Raw genomic sequence first — 17815 nt, 5'->3', positions numbered from 1 at the left:
AACAACAAACAAACAAAAACCCAGCCAGTCTATGTTCTGCTCATTAATGAGCAAATATTTGTTTCTGATCATATTAAATTCCTCTGAGCAAATACCCATGAATGGCTCTAAACACAGTGTTTGGTCTCTCTTGGAGAAGAAAAATGTCTCTTTCCTCAGGGCGAGGGATCTGTTATTCTGTGCAGCTTTCAGAAGGGAGGTCACACATTTTCTTATTGATTTTACTTCCTATTTGGTAGCAAAATAATGTGAGAAGAAGCACTGAGCCTTCCTGGCGACAAGCCCAGATGCTAAAAATGATGTGCCAGGATATTGTCTGGATTCCATCTCTTTCCCAGAAGCTTCATGGTAGATGGGTATTCTGCCCCACATGGGGGCCACATGTGTACACACTCAGGGTGGTTTTCTGCCAACCTACTACTTGTAAAAACAGGCCAGTTAGATTCCAGATGTTGCTTGGGATCCTTTAGCAGTCCCCATTGCACTAAGAGATGATCTACCCAGTGGTCCCTTGGAACCTACCACCAAAGCACAAGGGGATTATGGATGGCAGCTATGCTCCTGCTGGCCTTCGTCTTCACAAAAAGGTGGAGGGGGCTCTGAAGGCTGGTGGGATGGGAGAGAGTACTGGAATAAGTGCAGCCTACTGCACTTGATCAGAGATGAGCATGTGTCTCCCTGTTCTTCAGGCAACATCAGAAACACTGAGAAGCTGAGCTATGACAAGCAACGCCAGTATGAGATCCTGGTAACTGCTTATGACTGTGGACAGAAGCCCGCTGCTCAGGACACCCTGGTCCAGGTGGATGTGAAGCCAGTGTGTAAGCCTGGCTGGCAAGGTGAGTCTGATTCCTATCGGTCCTGCTGTGTGAAGGCAACTTGTCCTGGGCCACAGAGGGTGCCAGCTGTGCCCACAGATCTCATAACACTTGCCTAAAGGGAGTTTTAAAGTATAGTCGTCGTGTATTCTCACAACTCTTCCGTGATACAATCTGCATTTCACAGTTAAGAATATCAGAGGCAACTTAACTCTAACCACAATTGTCCCTTGCTCAAATTTCATCATACTTCAGGGCTTGGGAGATAGTGCCAGGGTCTGTTGACCTCACCCAAGGGTGCCGAGCCTGACAGATGTGTGTCAAGTTCTGCGTTCATGCTCAGCACATAGGGATTGTCTGCTGATCCTCATGCACACCACACAGGGGTGGGCGAGAAGGATGGAGCCTCCGGAAGAGGGGGTTTCTAAACGCCTGGTGCAGGGAAGGGAAACTGTGGTCCTCAGTGGAGTTTCATTTTGTGTCTGTTTAGATTTTTCAGGAAGCAAAGACAGAGCATGTTCCAGTCATCCCCTTGGTGACTGACTGATGGGAGGTAGGGAAGGCGAGGGCAGCTGCCTAGATGGTTCTTGCAAAGAACTGAGTGGTCTTTAGAACAGTAACAATTGTTCTAAGCAGCATCACTGGGTCTGGGGATCACAGAGGGATGGATGCTAGTCTTGTCTCTATGTCTCGGGTTTGGTACAGACTTGCTCTGTTTCTTCTGCACGTGTTGAGGATGCTATCAGTCTTAATTCCTCATTCTCCATAGTGCTTTGCAAGACCACTCCTCTTGTGGCTTCTGCTTGCTGCTTCTGAATGATGTGCCTTTTAAGCCTCCGGTCTCATTCTTCACCCTCTCTCTGTCTGTCACACATGCCTCTCTCAAGCACACGGATGCCAAACCATCCTGTGGTGCCAGCCACTCGTTCTGAGTACAAGCCACCACAGCTGGACAGGGCAGTCAGAACGCAAAGACACCTGTGGCTGAGACACTGCCTGCGCTTGCCCTGCTCAGAGGGCAGCTCTCCATGAGCTTCCACAGCACCGCCTGAATGTGCATAAACTGAGAGGAGAGAGCTGGGAACCCCGGTGCTCATCTCTGAGAGAGCTGGTATTGTGTGGACTTGAACAAAGTAGTGGGATGTGTGTGCACGTTCATGTGCCTGTGTGTGTGTAAAACAAAGTACAGTACCTTAGATCAGTATGCTTAGAATCAAGCAATAGAGAAAGATGGATATGCTAGCCAGGCATAGAGAATAATTTAAACATTATTCTGCAATATCATACCCAAGAAGGTGGAGTAGAGGGATTGGGAATTGGAAGCCAGCCTGGATTATAGAATGAAACTGTTTTAAAAAAAATCTACCTGCCTCCCTGGAATAATCCAGCGATGAGGGAAGAAAAGAAAGAAGAGAGCTGAGCAAGCCAGACTAGAATAGGAAACTGGTTTTGCAACTTCAGGAGCCTGATCTCAAGGTTATGGGAGGCAGGATTCTGCCTGGCTCACTATGGCACTTCTCAGGTTAGCACAGTACCTGAGCCTCATGGATGATGCTTAAGAAATGATGGATGAATGAATAGCTGAGGAGGAAGTCACTGTGTTATTTTAACTTGGAAAGATCATCAGTGAAAGACAACCCTTTCTAAAGAATGCCCAGAAAACAACAAGAACAACAAAAAACCAGATGCTTTGGAAGCAGGGAGCATGATCACAATGGAGTTTTAAGTGGGAAAAACAAAACATGAGGTTGTATCTAAAAAAATGATCCCAGTACTTTTTGACTTTGACAAATGAGGCACCTACAGCCTATGGAGAACGTGTTCATGCCTATATTTAAACATTATTTATAGAGTTTTGTACTTGTTAAATCTATGCAAATTTAGCATTAAGTGTATGATTAAAAAAAATAACTTGTCATCATGCTTAATTTTGTGTGTGAAGGGTGAACCAGGCACCTACCCTGTAGTGTGTAATGGTGCTGGCAATGAGTGTAAGTGATCTTGGGCAGCCAGGACGGTGCCTGCTGCCTGTACTGTCTTCAGCCCCACCAGAGGCTCAGGCACGAGGAGCCTCTTAATGATGTTAAGAGGATTAATGAATGGGCAGTGAAACCTCAGTTTAAAAAACTGTCTTTCCTGGAACAAAGGAAAGAGGAAAAAAATCCATTCCCTGAATCAGTTCATCATGTCAGGCAGTGATTTACACGTGTGTGGTATTAGAACCAGCTGCTTCCTCGTGGCTCCTTGCCTAAGTTGGTGACTTGTGGTGGCAGTTACCGCCATGCTTTATGCTTTGAGAGCCTCTCCTTCCAGCTCACCTGCTACAAATTCTATCAAATCCCTCTCCTTACTACCCTGGTAGCCTTCGGATTATAGCTGGGCTCTCCAGGCTATCTGTTGTGTTCTGGAGTGTTTATAGTACCTTTCAGCCACTTGTCACACGTGCATGAGCATATGTGCGCGCACACACACACACACACACACACACCCAACACACACACACACACACACACACACACACACACGCATACACACACCCACGCACAGGATCTCCAGAGAACACTTCTCTCACCCACCTAACATCTTTGTCCCAGACGTGTAAGCATCTCTTACCTCTAGTCCTCCCAACCTGTTATCTCTTCTACCATTGGTCAAAACTACAGACTACCATCTATGTGGACATCTTTCTCCAAGGAAAACTGTACCCAGATGGCTCCAGATGTGGTTCTTGCCTTGTCCGGTATCTCAGCTTTGCAGGTCAACTTAGAGTGAGCCACGTCTTGTGGGTTTCTTTGTTGCCCATAGACGAAGCCACCTCATAGTGATGAGTAGAGAGGTTAGCCTTTACTAAAACATGGCTGAAGGAATACTTTGTACATGGAAGAAGAGCCAGAGAGGAGAGACGAGCAGCCCAGCTTTCAGAAACTGTTCCGACTAGGAAATGGAAGAGGCATGGTTAGAGAGGTTGAGGGCAAGGTAGATAGACGGCCGAGACCTTGAAGTCAGAGTGAAGAGCTGCAAGACCTCAGACCCTATGAGGAGTCCCATGCATGTGCCCAGTGAGATTCCCTGCAGTCCTGTAGGAGAGCACGGGCCCCTCTCCAGCTCACTTCCTACTAGCAGCTCAAGCCAGCAAACACAGCTTGGCAGTTAGAATTCTTGTACCTGTTCTAAGCCATTTCCCTGCAGGCAGGAGGGGATTGCAGCACAGTGAAAGCAATCCATCATGTTCTGGAGCCCTGCCTCCTCAGGAGCGCTCCCAATCTGCACCCCCACAGAGCCTCCCTGCAGCCAGCTTCTTCCAGGGATTTTTCACAGCTGAGCAAGAGGACCTCTGATAGGTGGAGCCTCCCCAAGCCCACAGGAATCTGCTCCCAGACTCCAGTGATGGTCCAGAGCAGTCTCCTGACTTCTATCACAATAATTGCACCCACCCACATTACTTTGCTCCATCTCTGGCCTTACTTACCTGTGTCTCAGACACTGACTCTGGTGCCAACTTTATTTCATACTCCAGCCAAGCTGTGGTCTCCTGAGACTATGTTTTTCCAGCTCCTGCCCCTTTCCGGTGGGTTGCTCTTGACTTCTCAGAAAGCACATGGATTCCTTGAGGGCATAACTACCTCTCACAGCTTTTGACATTGAATTTTCTATCACTTGCACAAAGACAAAAGACTCACATGTTAGCTTCACTCCCCAGTGTGTGCACCGGGGACTTACCAGGGATCCGGCTAGCAGCAAGAGGAGGAAGGAAGGGTTTGTTTGCAAAACAGGAGCCCAGGCATGCTCCTCCGAGGCAGTAACATGGACAAGTGAAAGGGACAGCTCACACCAGGTCAACAGGCTTTCCTAGTGGGAAAGTTCCCTTTTGTGCTTGTACTGGGAAGAAGCATAAACTGCCACCTTGTTTTACCCAGCAGCTGGGAAAGTGATGTCCTTAGAGGTGCATCCAATTGTGGGACGAAGGACAATATGGTGAAGCACACATAGGACAGAGGCAGGCTGGTGGTACCATGCCTCTCCTGCAAGATGCATGGACTACGGTCATCTTGGTGTGTCATTTCCCTCTGTTGTTGGCTGGAATTTTGTCGGTTGGCCTGGGTGTTCTAAGAGGACATGAAGCAGGATCCACACCTGTGGGGAGCAGATTAATGCTGAGTCAATATATACTGTCACCATGAGCATGGCCATAGAGAGCACCCCAATACCTCAGACCCACAGGAACAGCCAAGCCTTCCCCAGGTCAGGATCAAGGGAAAGGCAGAGTCTTCGTCTGCCCGGGTCCGTGTGCAGATGCTGGCAGTGTTTGTAGGGAGTGTCAATAGTACTTCCCTCTTCCTTGATATTAACAGCCTACACCTGCAATACCAAGACAATCCCTCCCCACAGAGAATAGCTAAACCAGCCCCTCTGCTCAGCTGCATGCAATAAACCCATTTCCCTGACACAGATGTATAAAGTAAACACACCGAGTCTCTGGTGGCCGCTGCAGCTGGTATGTCTCCATCAGAGTGCATGACCCACACACTCGGTGTGTGGTAATCTGTCATTTCTTCATTCCCTGTTGGCCCAGTTAGGCTAATACCTAAGCTGTGCAGGTCTCAACAAATACCCACTCAAGAGTGAAAAGGATCCAAAGGGTAGAGTGGAGCCTGTCAGGGGTGGTGGCAGGAACAGCACTGTGGCCCCATGGGGATGGAACTAAACCATAGGACCTTGTGGACCCCTCACTTGGGCATCATTCTGTCCCTCATTTCTTGTTCAGTTGTCAGTCTGGAGGTTTTGTATATTTGGTTTCATTTCGCCTGTTGTTTGTAGAAATGCTGTCCTTGCCCATGATTTTCTTTATAATTCTTCCTGCTTCCATGGTTCTCAGACTGATAGCATTGTCCTCCTTAACCTGCATGCCAGGTTATATACTTTCTACCTGGTCCTGCCAAGTGAGACCCAAACACCACTACTTCACTTCCCTTCAGGCAAGATGGTAGCCTACAAAAGACAGCATTGGAGATGGGCCTTCCTGGTGGCCCATCACTATTTGTCCCCTGGACTTGTAATTGTCCGGGCAACCAGACAAATGGATCTTGGCTTCCCGGGTTGCAGAGTCAGCTCTCTAATCCCCAAGAGACTCCCCCGATCCCTGAGCAGAGGTCTCCAGGATATTAGACATGACCTTCTCAGCACTTCACCCAGCTCGACTGCAAGTTTCTCCATGGGCTCAGACAATACCTTTTCTTCAAACCTTCATGATGATGGATCCTATTCAAACAAAAGGAAGAGAGATGAAGCCATGCAGTTGGATTCAGCCTCTGTGTTCTCCGGGGTTTGGAGGATTCTGCAGGTGCATCAAATCATCCCAGATGTTCCTGTTTCAGCAGGCTGGTTCTCCAGGGGAAGAAAATATGACATTTGGGAAGGGGGTGCTCCTCACAGATCACGCAGGTACCTGGATAGAATGCAGGTCCAGACTTAGTAAGACTAGAGAAGGTCTGATTACTACGGGTGGATAGTGTTGAGGTTTGGTCTTTTGCTGTGTATTGTAATGCTAAGTGTAGGCACCCAAAACCTGGTTGCCCTGAGATGAGAGTCCCAATGCTATGTGACCTTGCCCCTAAGTTATTTCTGACTGGTAAATATAGATGCTGACAGCCAGTAGTTGGGAAGAAGAGACATACTGGAGTTGAGGATTCCCAGGCTTAGGGTCAGAGGAGAACCACATGGGGAAGAAGAAGGTGAAGGGAGGAGAAGCTGCCATGGGTTAGATGAGTCTTGAAAACAGCTCTGAGGGCTGGCCAGTTGGAGTTAAGAGCAGCGTAGATGAAACATAGTAAGTAATACCTCATGGTTATCAATAGGAAAGTAGATTCTAATCGCATAGAGCATAGATATCTGCCGAGCTCTTGTGCTGTTTAAGGCATATTATTGTAAATATAAAGGTTTTGTGTGCCTTTTATCTGGGAGCTAAATGGTCAAAGGTGGGGTAGAAACCCTGAATTGGGAAGAAAAAATTTTTACAACAGGATAGACTTCATTTTAAATAAGATCATGCAGAAGACACAATCAAGGCCACCAGAATGTGTCTATAACACTTGCATTGTAAAGATGGTGACAGAAAAGCTGCTGGTTGGTATTCATTCTCCTATTTTAGTTGCCTCATTAGAGAGAACTGAAGTGTGTGCGCGCGTGCGCGCGCGCGCACACACACACACACACACACACACACACACACACACACACACAATGATGCAGAAGATGTTCTTAGAGTAATATTTTCCTGGCTACCTCATTATCAAGGCACGACCTACAAAGACCTAATCTGCTTGGATATGACCAAGTAGAACTCCTAGCCTTGGGAACAATGGCACACTGAGGATGAAGGACATGGTATAGGGACCATAATAAGTGCAAATGAAGCTCTGAATTTGAAACAGGCAGGCAGGGGCCTGGTTCAAATCTAGATCAATACATGGCTTTGAGCACAGAAGAGAAGGTTGTTATGGGTCCTACCAGTTGTTGGGAAAATAGAAGGGACCACAGTGTGGCCAGGCACAGAGGAGGAAGACTAGATTGACCAAAGGGGTTGAGATCATGGAAGAAAGACTTCATTGTCATTCTGAGGTCAAGAAGCCCCAGAGACTTTCCTGTGTCAATGGTCTTATCACAGATCTCAGGGAGGAATGGTTTCACTAACCACCAAGGTGAAGGTTGAGTGCATGGAGACCAGCTAAAAAGAATGATTATTTATGAGTGTACGTTGCTAAAGCCAAGTATTTATTCCAAAACAAACTTAGTGTGCTTGGCAGGAAAGGAGGTTAGATCTGTAGTCTTATCTGAAGGCTTCATAACTGGGAGACAAAGTTACACTGGGGTGGTCTGAAGCCTTGTCCAGGATATACCTCAAACTCCTGTCATGTGTCTGTCACTAGTGTCCCCCACAGGCCCAAACATAAGAGAATAAAGCCCAGCAAGGGACCAGCTGGCTTCATCTCTGCCCCTTCTAAAACTCAGATTAATAACGAAGAGCTTGCTTAAGTTTTATTTACTGAAGGAAAGTGATTCAAAATCGTGGATGATGGGCCCAGTGAGATGTCCAGACCTGCTTCTAGAGCCAAGTCTTTCAGGACTGAGAAGATGGCGCTCGGTCTGTTAAAGTGGGTGGTGATAGTATGGTGCTGATACACCAGGCTCTGGCAGGAACACAGAGTAAAGGAATGCTCCCAGCTTCTCCTTCATAGTATGGTGGGTGTCGGGAATGCCCCCATTACATACTGACTCTTTTTAAAGGAATAATCCGCTCTTAAAATGCAAATGCCTCCTTCAGTAATAATGGATTAAGCCAGGGTTCCGAAAACTGTAGCCCATCGGTAAGTCTAGGGAATCACGTGTTTTTGTGATTACTAAAAAGTAATGTATTTTTATATTTTTAAATGGTTACCAAAAATATCAAAAGAATAATATTTTATAGCACACAAGCATTGTAAGAAATTCAAACCTGGGTGCCGAGAGGTTCCCTGGGACATAGCCCCATTCCTCGCAGGTGGCATAAGATGCCCTGAAACAGTATTGCTGAGGACAGAGACTACCTGTCTCTCGAAATCTAAATATTCACTTTCTAGCCCATGGAGAGGTGAGCAGGGGGAGGAGGATAAAGCTTCCTGACCCCTCTATAAAGCCTGTGTTGTCCATTGTCACCATAGGAAGAAGTAGCTTACTGTATTATGTAAACAGCCTACAAAGACCATAAAAATCTCCTACCTTCCTTTCCATTCATCAGGGTGGCACGTAGCTTATTTGAAGCTCATCTCCAGGTAATCAGTCCCTTTATCTTCAAGACCCACTTTCTTTCTCCTCTGCCCCTGGGCTTCCCCTGACCTTTCACTCTCCTCTTTGGGCCCATAACCTACTCTCCACTCATCTCTGTCTGACCTTCAGTCTTTCTACAATCTTCCTCCAATACCATCCCTGTTCCTCTCTTTGCCACGCAATGCACCCTAACCCCCACATGGGAAAGCTTTGGAGCCCTAGAAGATAGAGGGCACAGGGGTCAAACACAAGCTATTGATTACCGAGCTGGACATGGAATGTGGACTGGACTCAAAGATTAGCTTCACTCCTATCTGGTCACAGGATTTGTTTCAGCCATTTCTCCGCCCTCGGTTTGGTCTCCTCAACAATAAATTATGAATCATAATTCTTGGCCAAACTATTTTTTATCGGATTGTTATGACCAAAAGAGATTGCTTTGTAGAAATACTTTGCCATATTTAAATCATGGTGCAAACAATGCTTTGGTTAAGATCGGGCAAATAAGGGATGCCCTACAAATAAACACACCCCATAGAATACACAGATTGGTAGAATACATAGAATACACAGATTGGTAGAATACATAGAATACATAGATTGATCAGCATACCCCGAATGTTGGTGATAAAGACTAGAATCAAGGGAGAGGCAATGGAAAAGCAACACTGTCCCAGAGAGTGGGACACAGTCCCAATTTAGCTGTCACTACTCTGAACTGGAAGGCTACTCCCATCTAGCCTTGGCTTCCTTCATTTAAACTCTCCAGGATCAAATAGAAGGCACCTTGCACAGAACCACAGAGCATGCTCAGCAAACAGTAGCTCATCTGCGTTCCTTTTGCTCTGATTTTTAAAACCACAATGGGCAATTTTGTCCCAAATAACTAGCAAAGGCCTGAGCGCGGCTGGCTGCTCGAGGGTGACCCTGAGCTTTGCTTCAGCTGAGAGCTGCCAGCCGAGCAGCTTGTTCTGGCTGTGGGCCTCATGGGGCACTCCGCTATGAATAACGACCTGTTTTGACATCTCTGACATAGCCGATCATTAAGGTGCAACAAATGGCTCTGTAAGGGATGCTGGTTTACCTACTCGGTGGCATCCTAATGTGCTTAAAGACCTGCTGGATCAAAGTAGCATGCTCTACCTGGCCCCTGTGTTTGGAAGAAATGGGCCAATAATCTCAGCCCTCGGGGGAGGGGTGGATGGCCACAGTACACAATATTGAAAACAACAACGATAGCTACTGCTGTCTGGGTAATCACTATTTGCCAAGTGGCACCTAAGGGCCAGGTACTCTTTAACACATCCTAAAAGATGCTTACACATTTATAGAGGAGGACACGGAGGTTAAGATTTTTCCACAGGGTTCATGATATCCAGGCCAGCGCCATCTTGGATACTAGGCTCTCCATCCTGGTCCTCTGTGATGCTTCAGAGGAAATGCAAGGCACTGTTATCTTTGGAGCGCTGCAGCAGAGCAGTGCAAATGGAGAATGTACGCTCAGAGACATTGCATGGTATCATCGCACAAGGCAGTTTTGAGGAAAGACCCTGGCCTCCAGGATGGTGGGAGGGGGAAGGATCACTCCTCCCTGTAAGCCCACTACTGGGATCTGCTTCATTCAGCGTTTACAGGTACAGATATCCACCAGACTCCTTGAGTGACCTCTTGGGAACCACAAAGGGAAAGGGCTAAGACAAGGACACGCATGTGAGATGCTAAAGAGGAGAAACCATGACTAGATTCAGGTCATTAGAATCTCTGTTTGTGAAACTGCCTGAGCCACATAGTCACCAGACTATGGTTTCCACCGACATAGCCTATAAGTTCTTTCATACAGATCTAGTCCACTGGATGCTTCCCCATAGGAAGTTGGTAGGAACAGAGTTCTGCCTCTTACATCAGAAAAACCTGAGTTCAAGTTCAGGGCCTACCACACTTTGACTCCAGAGCACTGGACTAGCCAATTAGTCACTCTGAGCCCTCAAGTGTGGTATCTGCGAAATGAGGCTAATATCAGCCTTTACCAGGAGGCTGTCACAAGGAAGAACTGTGCATGTGGGAATGACTAAAGTAATACTACTAATAACAGAAAGCAAGCCTGGAATGAAGACAAGCCACTAACATATCTGGGGAGTCTGACCAGCCTCTTAGTCTAGCCTGCTGGCTGTACTACTTTGGACATCTCAGCCTTAAGTGTGTCAGGGTGAAGTGAGCCTCCTGCCAATGCCTTTCCCAGATGGATAGCATATGTGCTGATGGCGTGCATAAGAGACCCTGAAAAGGACATTAGCTTCCTCCTTGCTCTCTGTTGTCAAGAGGTAATTAGCCCAGCCAGCTTTGAGGTCATGCTGTCTGTACACCAGCCAGACTCAGTTTCTGATGATTATGGCCTAAGTAGCAGGCAGGCCAGACCTCTTCTTCCTACGCTTTCTTCACCTGAAGTAGGTAGAATGAGCCATAAGTCTCCCCATATCTTCCACATGTGCTCTTAGTAGATGGAGTGGATTTGCATTGATGGGTGATGTGACCTTCAGGGCTCTGATGCCACCCTATCATGCAGAGGGTCAGCTGTGGTCTAGGATCAACTAGAAAGCTCTCAATGTGCAAGAAAATGTCCTCAGAGCTTGCTTAATGTCTAGCCAGTAATGAACCCCTGGGCACCATGACCTGCAGTGGTGAGGTGAGGGGCAGGCAAGACTATAACAACACAGAGTGGCCAGGGTAGTGACAAGTGCATCCAGACTGTGATAGTTGAGATGGAAGGCACTTGCCCCTGTGCTCAGCTGTCCAGGGGATTTGACCAGCATTAGAAAGGCTTTGCCCAGGAGACAGCATTAGAATTGAGCTCTAAAGGTGAGTGAAGATAGCTAGGTGCTCTGAGGGGCTGGGGAAGGTGCAGGGCTGGGAATCGGTGGTGGGAAAGCAACCCACAGGAGAGCTTGCTAATTAGTCGTTGTGTCCTCTAGGAATTTGTTTGCATCTACCCAACACATACTGCTTTATGACAGAAGGGGCCAGACATCCACCATGTGGTTGAGGAATTTGTAAAAAAAAAAAAAAAAAAAGTTATTGCCTCTTAGTTTTCAATGGGGCTTCAGAGGTAGACAGTTAATAAGAGTAGAACTCCTAGATCCTTTCAGAAGGATCCTGTAAGATGGCGGATGTGATAACCAAGGTCTCCTCGCTCCCAACGGGAAAGGGGGCCTCAACAAGGAAGCTCCTTCCTCCCTGCTTTTCTTGGACTACATTGTGTAGCTATATGGAGAGCTGAGGCCGGATCAATCACAGAGGGGAAAGGTTTGTTTTTACGCACAGTTCTAGAGTATCAAAAGTACCAGATAAGGTGCGAGCATCAGGTTGGCATCTGCTGAAGGCCTTATGCTGTAACACAACACAGTAGGGAGATGAGAGGGAAACAGGAGCCTGTAAGAGCAACCTGTGGCTGAGAGACACATGGAGGTTGGACTACCTGATAATGACCCACTCTCCTGGACACTGACTGAGTCCTGTGATTTAATCCTGCTTTCCTTCTTCTAGCCCTAACCTAGTCCCATAATAAAATACCTAATCTCTTAGGAGGGTACTGCCACCATGACCTAATTACCTTGCCTTAGGCAGAGTTTAAAACAAGCTTCATTTGTCTCACTTTAATGTCAAAGTCTCTGGCAAAGGACAGTTGCCAGGATGACTTTGATACCCTCTGTGTCCTCCTTGCCAGTGTCTGTCTCTGGTCTGAGACTCTGAATCCCTGAATCATAGCAACCAGGTTCCCATAGGTAGGTCTGGGGCTGTGAGAAGTAGGAGCCTTGTCTCCCTGCTGGGAGGCTTTATTAATGACAACGGGATCTCCCACCTGCCATGACCTCCTTGGGCAAAGGAGCCTTTCTTCTGGGCCATCAGCCAGAAGCAAATGCTGACAGTATGTTTTTCCCTGTCAGACTATGGGCTTTTGAACTTCAGCCCCTAACTGAAGTATCCAAACTGATTATTATAAGACACACAATATCAAATCCCAAAGTGCCCCATCAGTGGCAGTCACATATGCCAGTGGGGTCTTGTGACAAAGACGGGACACAGACACCTCTGATCATAGGAGAAGGATGTTTCTTGGGTAAATATTATGTGCTGTGCATTTTAGGGGAACCTGTTTCGGTTTTTTAAAAAATGGTGCAACCTTTAAAAAAATGGCGCAACCAGTTCCCTCGAGTACCAGGGTGGTCACTCTCTTGCTAGTTCCGGCTCTGTCAGACCATAGGAACCAGTGTTAATTTATCTCAGTAGCTCCACCCTGCCCCCCAAGTACTCTCTGACCCGGGCTGTCCACCAACCATTCCAGCGTGGCACCTTGCCACACTTGTCTCTTGAGTTAGTTCTGGCACCCGTGGGACCATATGGGCTCCCTACTAGCTGCAAACCTGATACCAGCTACCGGGTAAACTCAGGGTTCTAGAAGTCCAGCATGGGCTGGCCTATTGAGGCTCCCTGCCACAGACTCTGCTCCCACTCCCAACAATCCAGTGAAAGCAAGACTCAACAAACTGCAACCCAACAATCAGATTTACATGTTAAATTCTCAATCTGCACAATAATCTCACAACCAATTGGTAAGGATATAAACCTCCCACCTAGATAAGATAAATTTGCCTACTGAAATCCATCCCAGCTACCTTGGCAATCAAGACCACCCGGATCTGGGTCGTCCTTCTCCATTTCCATCTTGATTCTCCTAGCTCCTTCTCTCCTGCTTCTCCCTCTTCTTCTAAAACCTCTGCTCCTGCCCCTCTTCCTTCTCATCCAGTGAGAGGCCTCATTTTATCTTGCCTGCCTTCACCTGCATAATGATATCAACCTACCGGAAACTTCAAGGGAAGTGGCATTTGGGCCACCATAACTTTTGATGTTATCTTTACTTAAAGAGTTTATGATCATTTTTTAAAGATTAAAAAAATGGAAGAGCAATAACCCCCTCAAAATTTTCCTGCAGTTGGGCAGGGGAGATTGCTCAGTAAGTAAAGAATTGCTGTGCAGGAATGAGGACAGAAGCCTGACTGTCCAGAACCTGTATACTGGGGTGCAGTAGGGCTTAGTCTGTAGTTCCAAAGCTCCTGCAGGAGATGCAAGGTGGACATGGAAGCGTCCCTGAGAGCTTGCATGCCAGCTAGCTTGGAGGACAGAGCAGCAGAACCTCAGACGAGGTAACAGCAAAGACTGACATGCAGTTATCCTCCACAGGGATGAGCACAACTGAGTCCTCTTTCACACACACACAAAACACTGTATACACTCACATATACACACAATTACACCGTCATAAACTCGTCCACACAGATAAAATAATATTAATGATAATGCTAATAATAAATAATAAAATATAGCCATAAATTTTTTTATTAACTTGAGTATTTCTTATTTACATTTCGATTGTTATTCCCCTTCCCGGTTTCTGGGCCAACATCCCCCTAACCTCTCCCCCTCCCCTTCTATATGGGCTTCCCCTCTCCATCCTCCCCCCACTATCACCCTCCCCCCAACAATCACGTTAACTGGGGGTTCAGTCTTGGCAGGACCAAGGGCTTCCCCTTCCACTGGTGCCCTTACTAGGCTATTCATTGATAGAACCATAATTTAACAATGCCACATTACCATCATTGTGCTTTCTTCTTCTATTCTGCCACGTGCACCTTATGATCTTTCTTACTTCTGGCATATTCTCCCACATCATAAAACCTCACCGGATGTATGATGCTCCTTCATTGAGGAATATGCAAATGTGTTTGGCAGAGTCCTGGAGTCCTGTAGGCTGGTGCTTGTCAGGCACTGTCATGGTTCTAGTTTTCTTTTCACAGCACTCATGAACATTAACTCTCCACAGTGTTTAACTTCTTACTTTCTCAGGAGTGTGTGGGCTAGCCCGAAGTCCGAAGGCTTTGAGGCCTGAGATAAGTTACCAAGCACCTTCCTAACCTTTTCTGAGGGCTCAGCATTGCCCGCAGCGGTGAGAAGCTGCATCCCCCAGCAGCTGCATCTCCCAGCACCCCACATGTGCGCACTAGAGTCTCCTATTCTGTAGACTGTGGCTTGGGACGTATTTTTCCAAGACATGAGAATTGAGACTACTAACTTGAGACTACTGTCCAATGAAATGTGAAGTTCCGTGCTCTTGAGCCACTCAGAGTCAAAGTCTTTCCATGTAAAATTAGATCTTAAAGTTGTGTGCAACCGATAAACTAATGAGATTTATAAGACTAGAAAGTGACAAAACATACATAAGCCATCTTTTCAAAGGGCTGGAAAATGCATGCATGAAAAACCATATTCCTCCATTGTAAATGCTATTCAGAGACATAAAAGTAAATATTCTCAAAGAACAGATGCTCCGTCTTATACCAATAATACATTTTTCCCAAGATAAGAAAATTGCCTGAAAATGCTCATGTTTATTGGGCATGAGAGAGAAGCATTTCTATAAATCCACAAGAAAGTACCCTGGTTGGCTGGGTTGATGATTTCCCCTTTGGGAGAAGTATCTTTCATCAGGGCTGCTCAGAAGTACCTGCATCTCTTCAGAATTGAGCCTGTTCTGTTGAAGAAGCTTGAAGGTGGAGGCGAATGCTTACACAAAGGCTGAAGAGAAGGCAGAAGCTCAAGGCCCCGGTAGCTGAGCAACATATGGGTCTCTTCTGTGTTGGCTGCCGCTGCTCTTGCCTTCCACACGGTGTGGAACCAGAGGGAAAGGAAGAAAAGGGCTATTATGGGTTGAACCACGGTGGTACCCACACTCATTAGAGTACACCCTTGGAGAACTGAAACACTCATCCCAGAGTGACAGATCTGTGCAGAACAGAGGGTTCCCTTGTGCAACACATACAAGGCCGGTGGCTGCTGGGACCGGGACAAGGGATCTCAGGTGCTTGAGCCAGGATGGCCACTGCAGAACCTGCCTAAGGTCTGGGCAGATATGTATGGATCCCTGAAAGATAGCCTACTGGATAAAGACAAAGCCAGTCAAGCAGAATGGTATCATCTTCAATTCAGAAGGACTGGAATGAGCTAGGAAGTCTACATCAAGCACAAAGGGAAGAGAGACTGACCATTGCAACCAGGCCAGGGAGTCCCTGCAGGCACTGACACCTTTTCTAATGTGTGCCGTCCCTGCAATTCATTTCTGAAACACTTAGTGAAAACCTACTGTGTCCTAGAAATTGGTCCTACTTTGGAGATTTGAAAGGTAACAAAATGGACACAACCCATGCTCTTCTGGGACTTTTGATTGGATGTAGTCAACAGCTGCAGACAAATAGACAATCACAAGGGGCTGGTAAACCATTTGCTATGCAAGTGTGTGGATCTAAGTTCAACTCTCAGAACCCATGTGAAGTGGGGTCATATAATGCAACATATTTATAATCCCAGTGTTGAGAAAACTGAGACCAGTGGATCCCTCGGGCTCCCTGGCCAACTTGTCTAAACTCTATGACAATGTGAGACTTTGTCAAAACACACACACACACACACACACACACACACACACACACCTTCATCTTCATTCACACACATCCACATGAACACACACACACACACACACACACACACACCCCTTCGTCTTCATTCACACACATCCACATGAGCACACACACACACACACATACACACACACCTTCGTCTTCATTCACACACCTCCACATGAGCACACACACACAACATACACACACACACACCTTCGTCTTCATTCACACACATCCACATGAACACACACACACACACACACACACACACACACACACACAGTACTGATTCAGACCTCCCATACGGCCTCCTTAACAGATCGGTGAGAATCTTTAGCAAGCTTGAGCTGGATTCATATCCACTAGGGTTTGGATCTTAACCTTCTAGTTCCACCAAAGTCCACTGACATCCCCCACCCCAGCATTCTCTCTGCAAAGATAAGTGAATAAATAGAAACTAACATGCTAGACAATGCAGTCCAAGGATGGACGATGCTATATGGCCTAGCCTGACTCCAAATCAGCATTCACTTGTATTTGTGATTAACTGTAAATCAATATGTGTGACAAGAATGCAGCAAAGTGTGAAGAAAACTCAAGATAACTTTCCAGGGGACTCCTTATCTGTCTCCTTTGAGCCTTGGACTTTGGGAGGCAACTTCAGGAAAGATATGGGCTGTAGCTCCAACCTTCTTTCCTCAGCCCATGGGAGAAGAGCCACAAGACAAGCTAAAAGCAAGCCAAGATCACCCTACAGAATAAGACGTGCCCACAGCATTCTGGTACCATATATTCACAAATATCCCATAACATAATCTTCATGTCTGCTCATTCAGATTCACCAGGCTGTCTCCCTAACAGACAAATGAGAATTTTAGCCAGCTTATCCTAGATCCATCTCCACATGGGTTAGGATCTTGACCTTCCTGCTCTACCAAAGTCCACTGACACCTCCCTTCTCTCCCAGCATTCTCTCCAAACCACTGTCAACCCATTCTAGTAGCTCCTTCTGGGGGCAGGATACTTAGCCTTGTTTTTAAACTTGGTATTGACTCCGGGTCACAGGGGGACTTTCTAGTCCATCTTCTTATTCTATAAACATCACTGTTCAGTAGCCTATCTAGTGCATATGGTTTTTTTGGGGGGGAACAGATACAGAAACTAGCAAGAGTGAATAGAAACATGCATTGCCTCACCGAGCTTCTACACAGAACTCTCTGCTGTCACATTCATCCACGCTCCACTGATCAGGCCACAAACTAAACCCAAAGCCACAGGCAATAATCCAGTCCCTAAAGAAATCTCTTTATCACAAGTGACCTCTTCTCTGTGACTATAAAATACATCTGTGTCTTCCCTAGGATCTTCAAAAGTTACTCAAATTACCACCCAAAGCTATGGTGCCCACAAGGTCTAGAGCGAACTGTTCAGAGACCAGTGATCCAAAGAGGACATGGTATTTGCTATACACAGACACAATATGCAGCACAGAGTCCAGGATCAGGATAACCTGTAAGAAGGTTTATTCTGGAAAGGGAAGGAAGGAAATCCATTACTGTCCATCAGTTTTCACAGCACTGATGCAATCTTATGGATAAAGGTTTAAAGTTCTGTACTATGGGGAAGGAAGGCTCGTGAAGGGGCCCTGGCTCTAAATTCTGGGTGCAGCTCTGTGCATTGTTCTAT

The 17815-nt window shown here is 46.6% G+C and overlaps 1 protein-coding gene across 1 annotated transcript in view; it reads left to right on the top strand.

Moving 5' to 3' along the window:
- The window catches only part of Clstn2 (calsyntenin 2), a 616509-nt gene that overhangs the window by 490029 nt on the left and 108665 nt on the right, over positions 1–17815 (top strand). The window contains exon 5 of the mRNA NM_134377.2: positions 690–839. Coding sequence (NP_599204.2) covers positions 690–839 — 150 coding nt within the window. The remainder of the gene's footprint in view (positions 1–689; positions 840–17815) is intronic.

The sequence above is a fragment of the Rattus norvegicus genome, chromosome 8 (assembly GCF_036323735.1).
Source record: "Rattus norvegicus strain BN/NHsdMcwi chromosome 8, GRCr8, whole genome shotgun sequence".
NCBI classification, from domain to species: Eukaryota; Metazoa; Chordata; class Mammalia; order Rodentia; family Muridae; genus Rattus; species Rattus norvegicus.
This window is presented reverse-complemented; position numbering and strand designations above follow the sequence as displayed.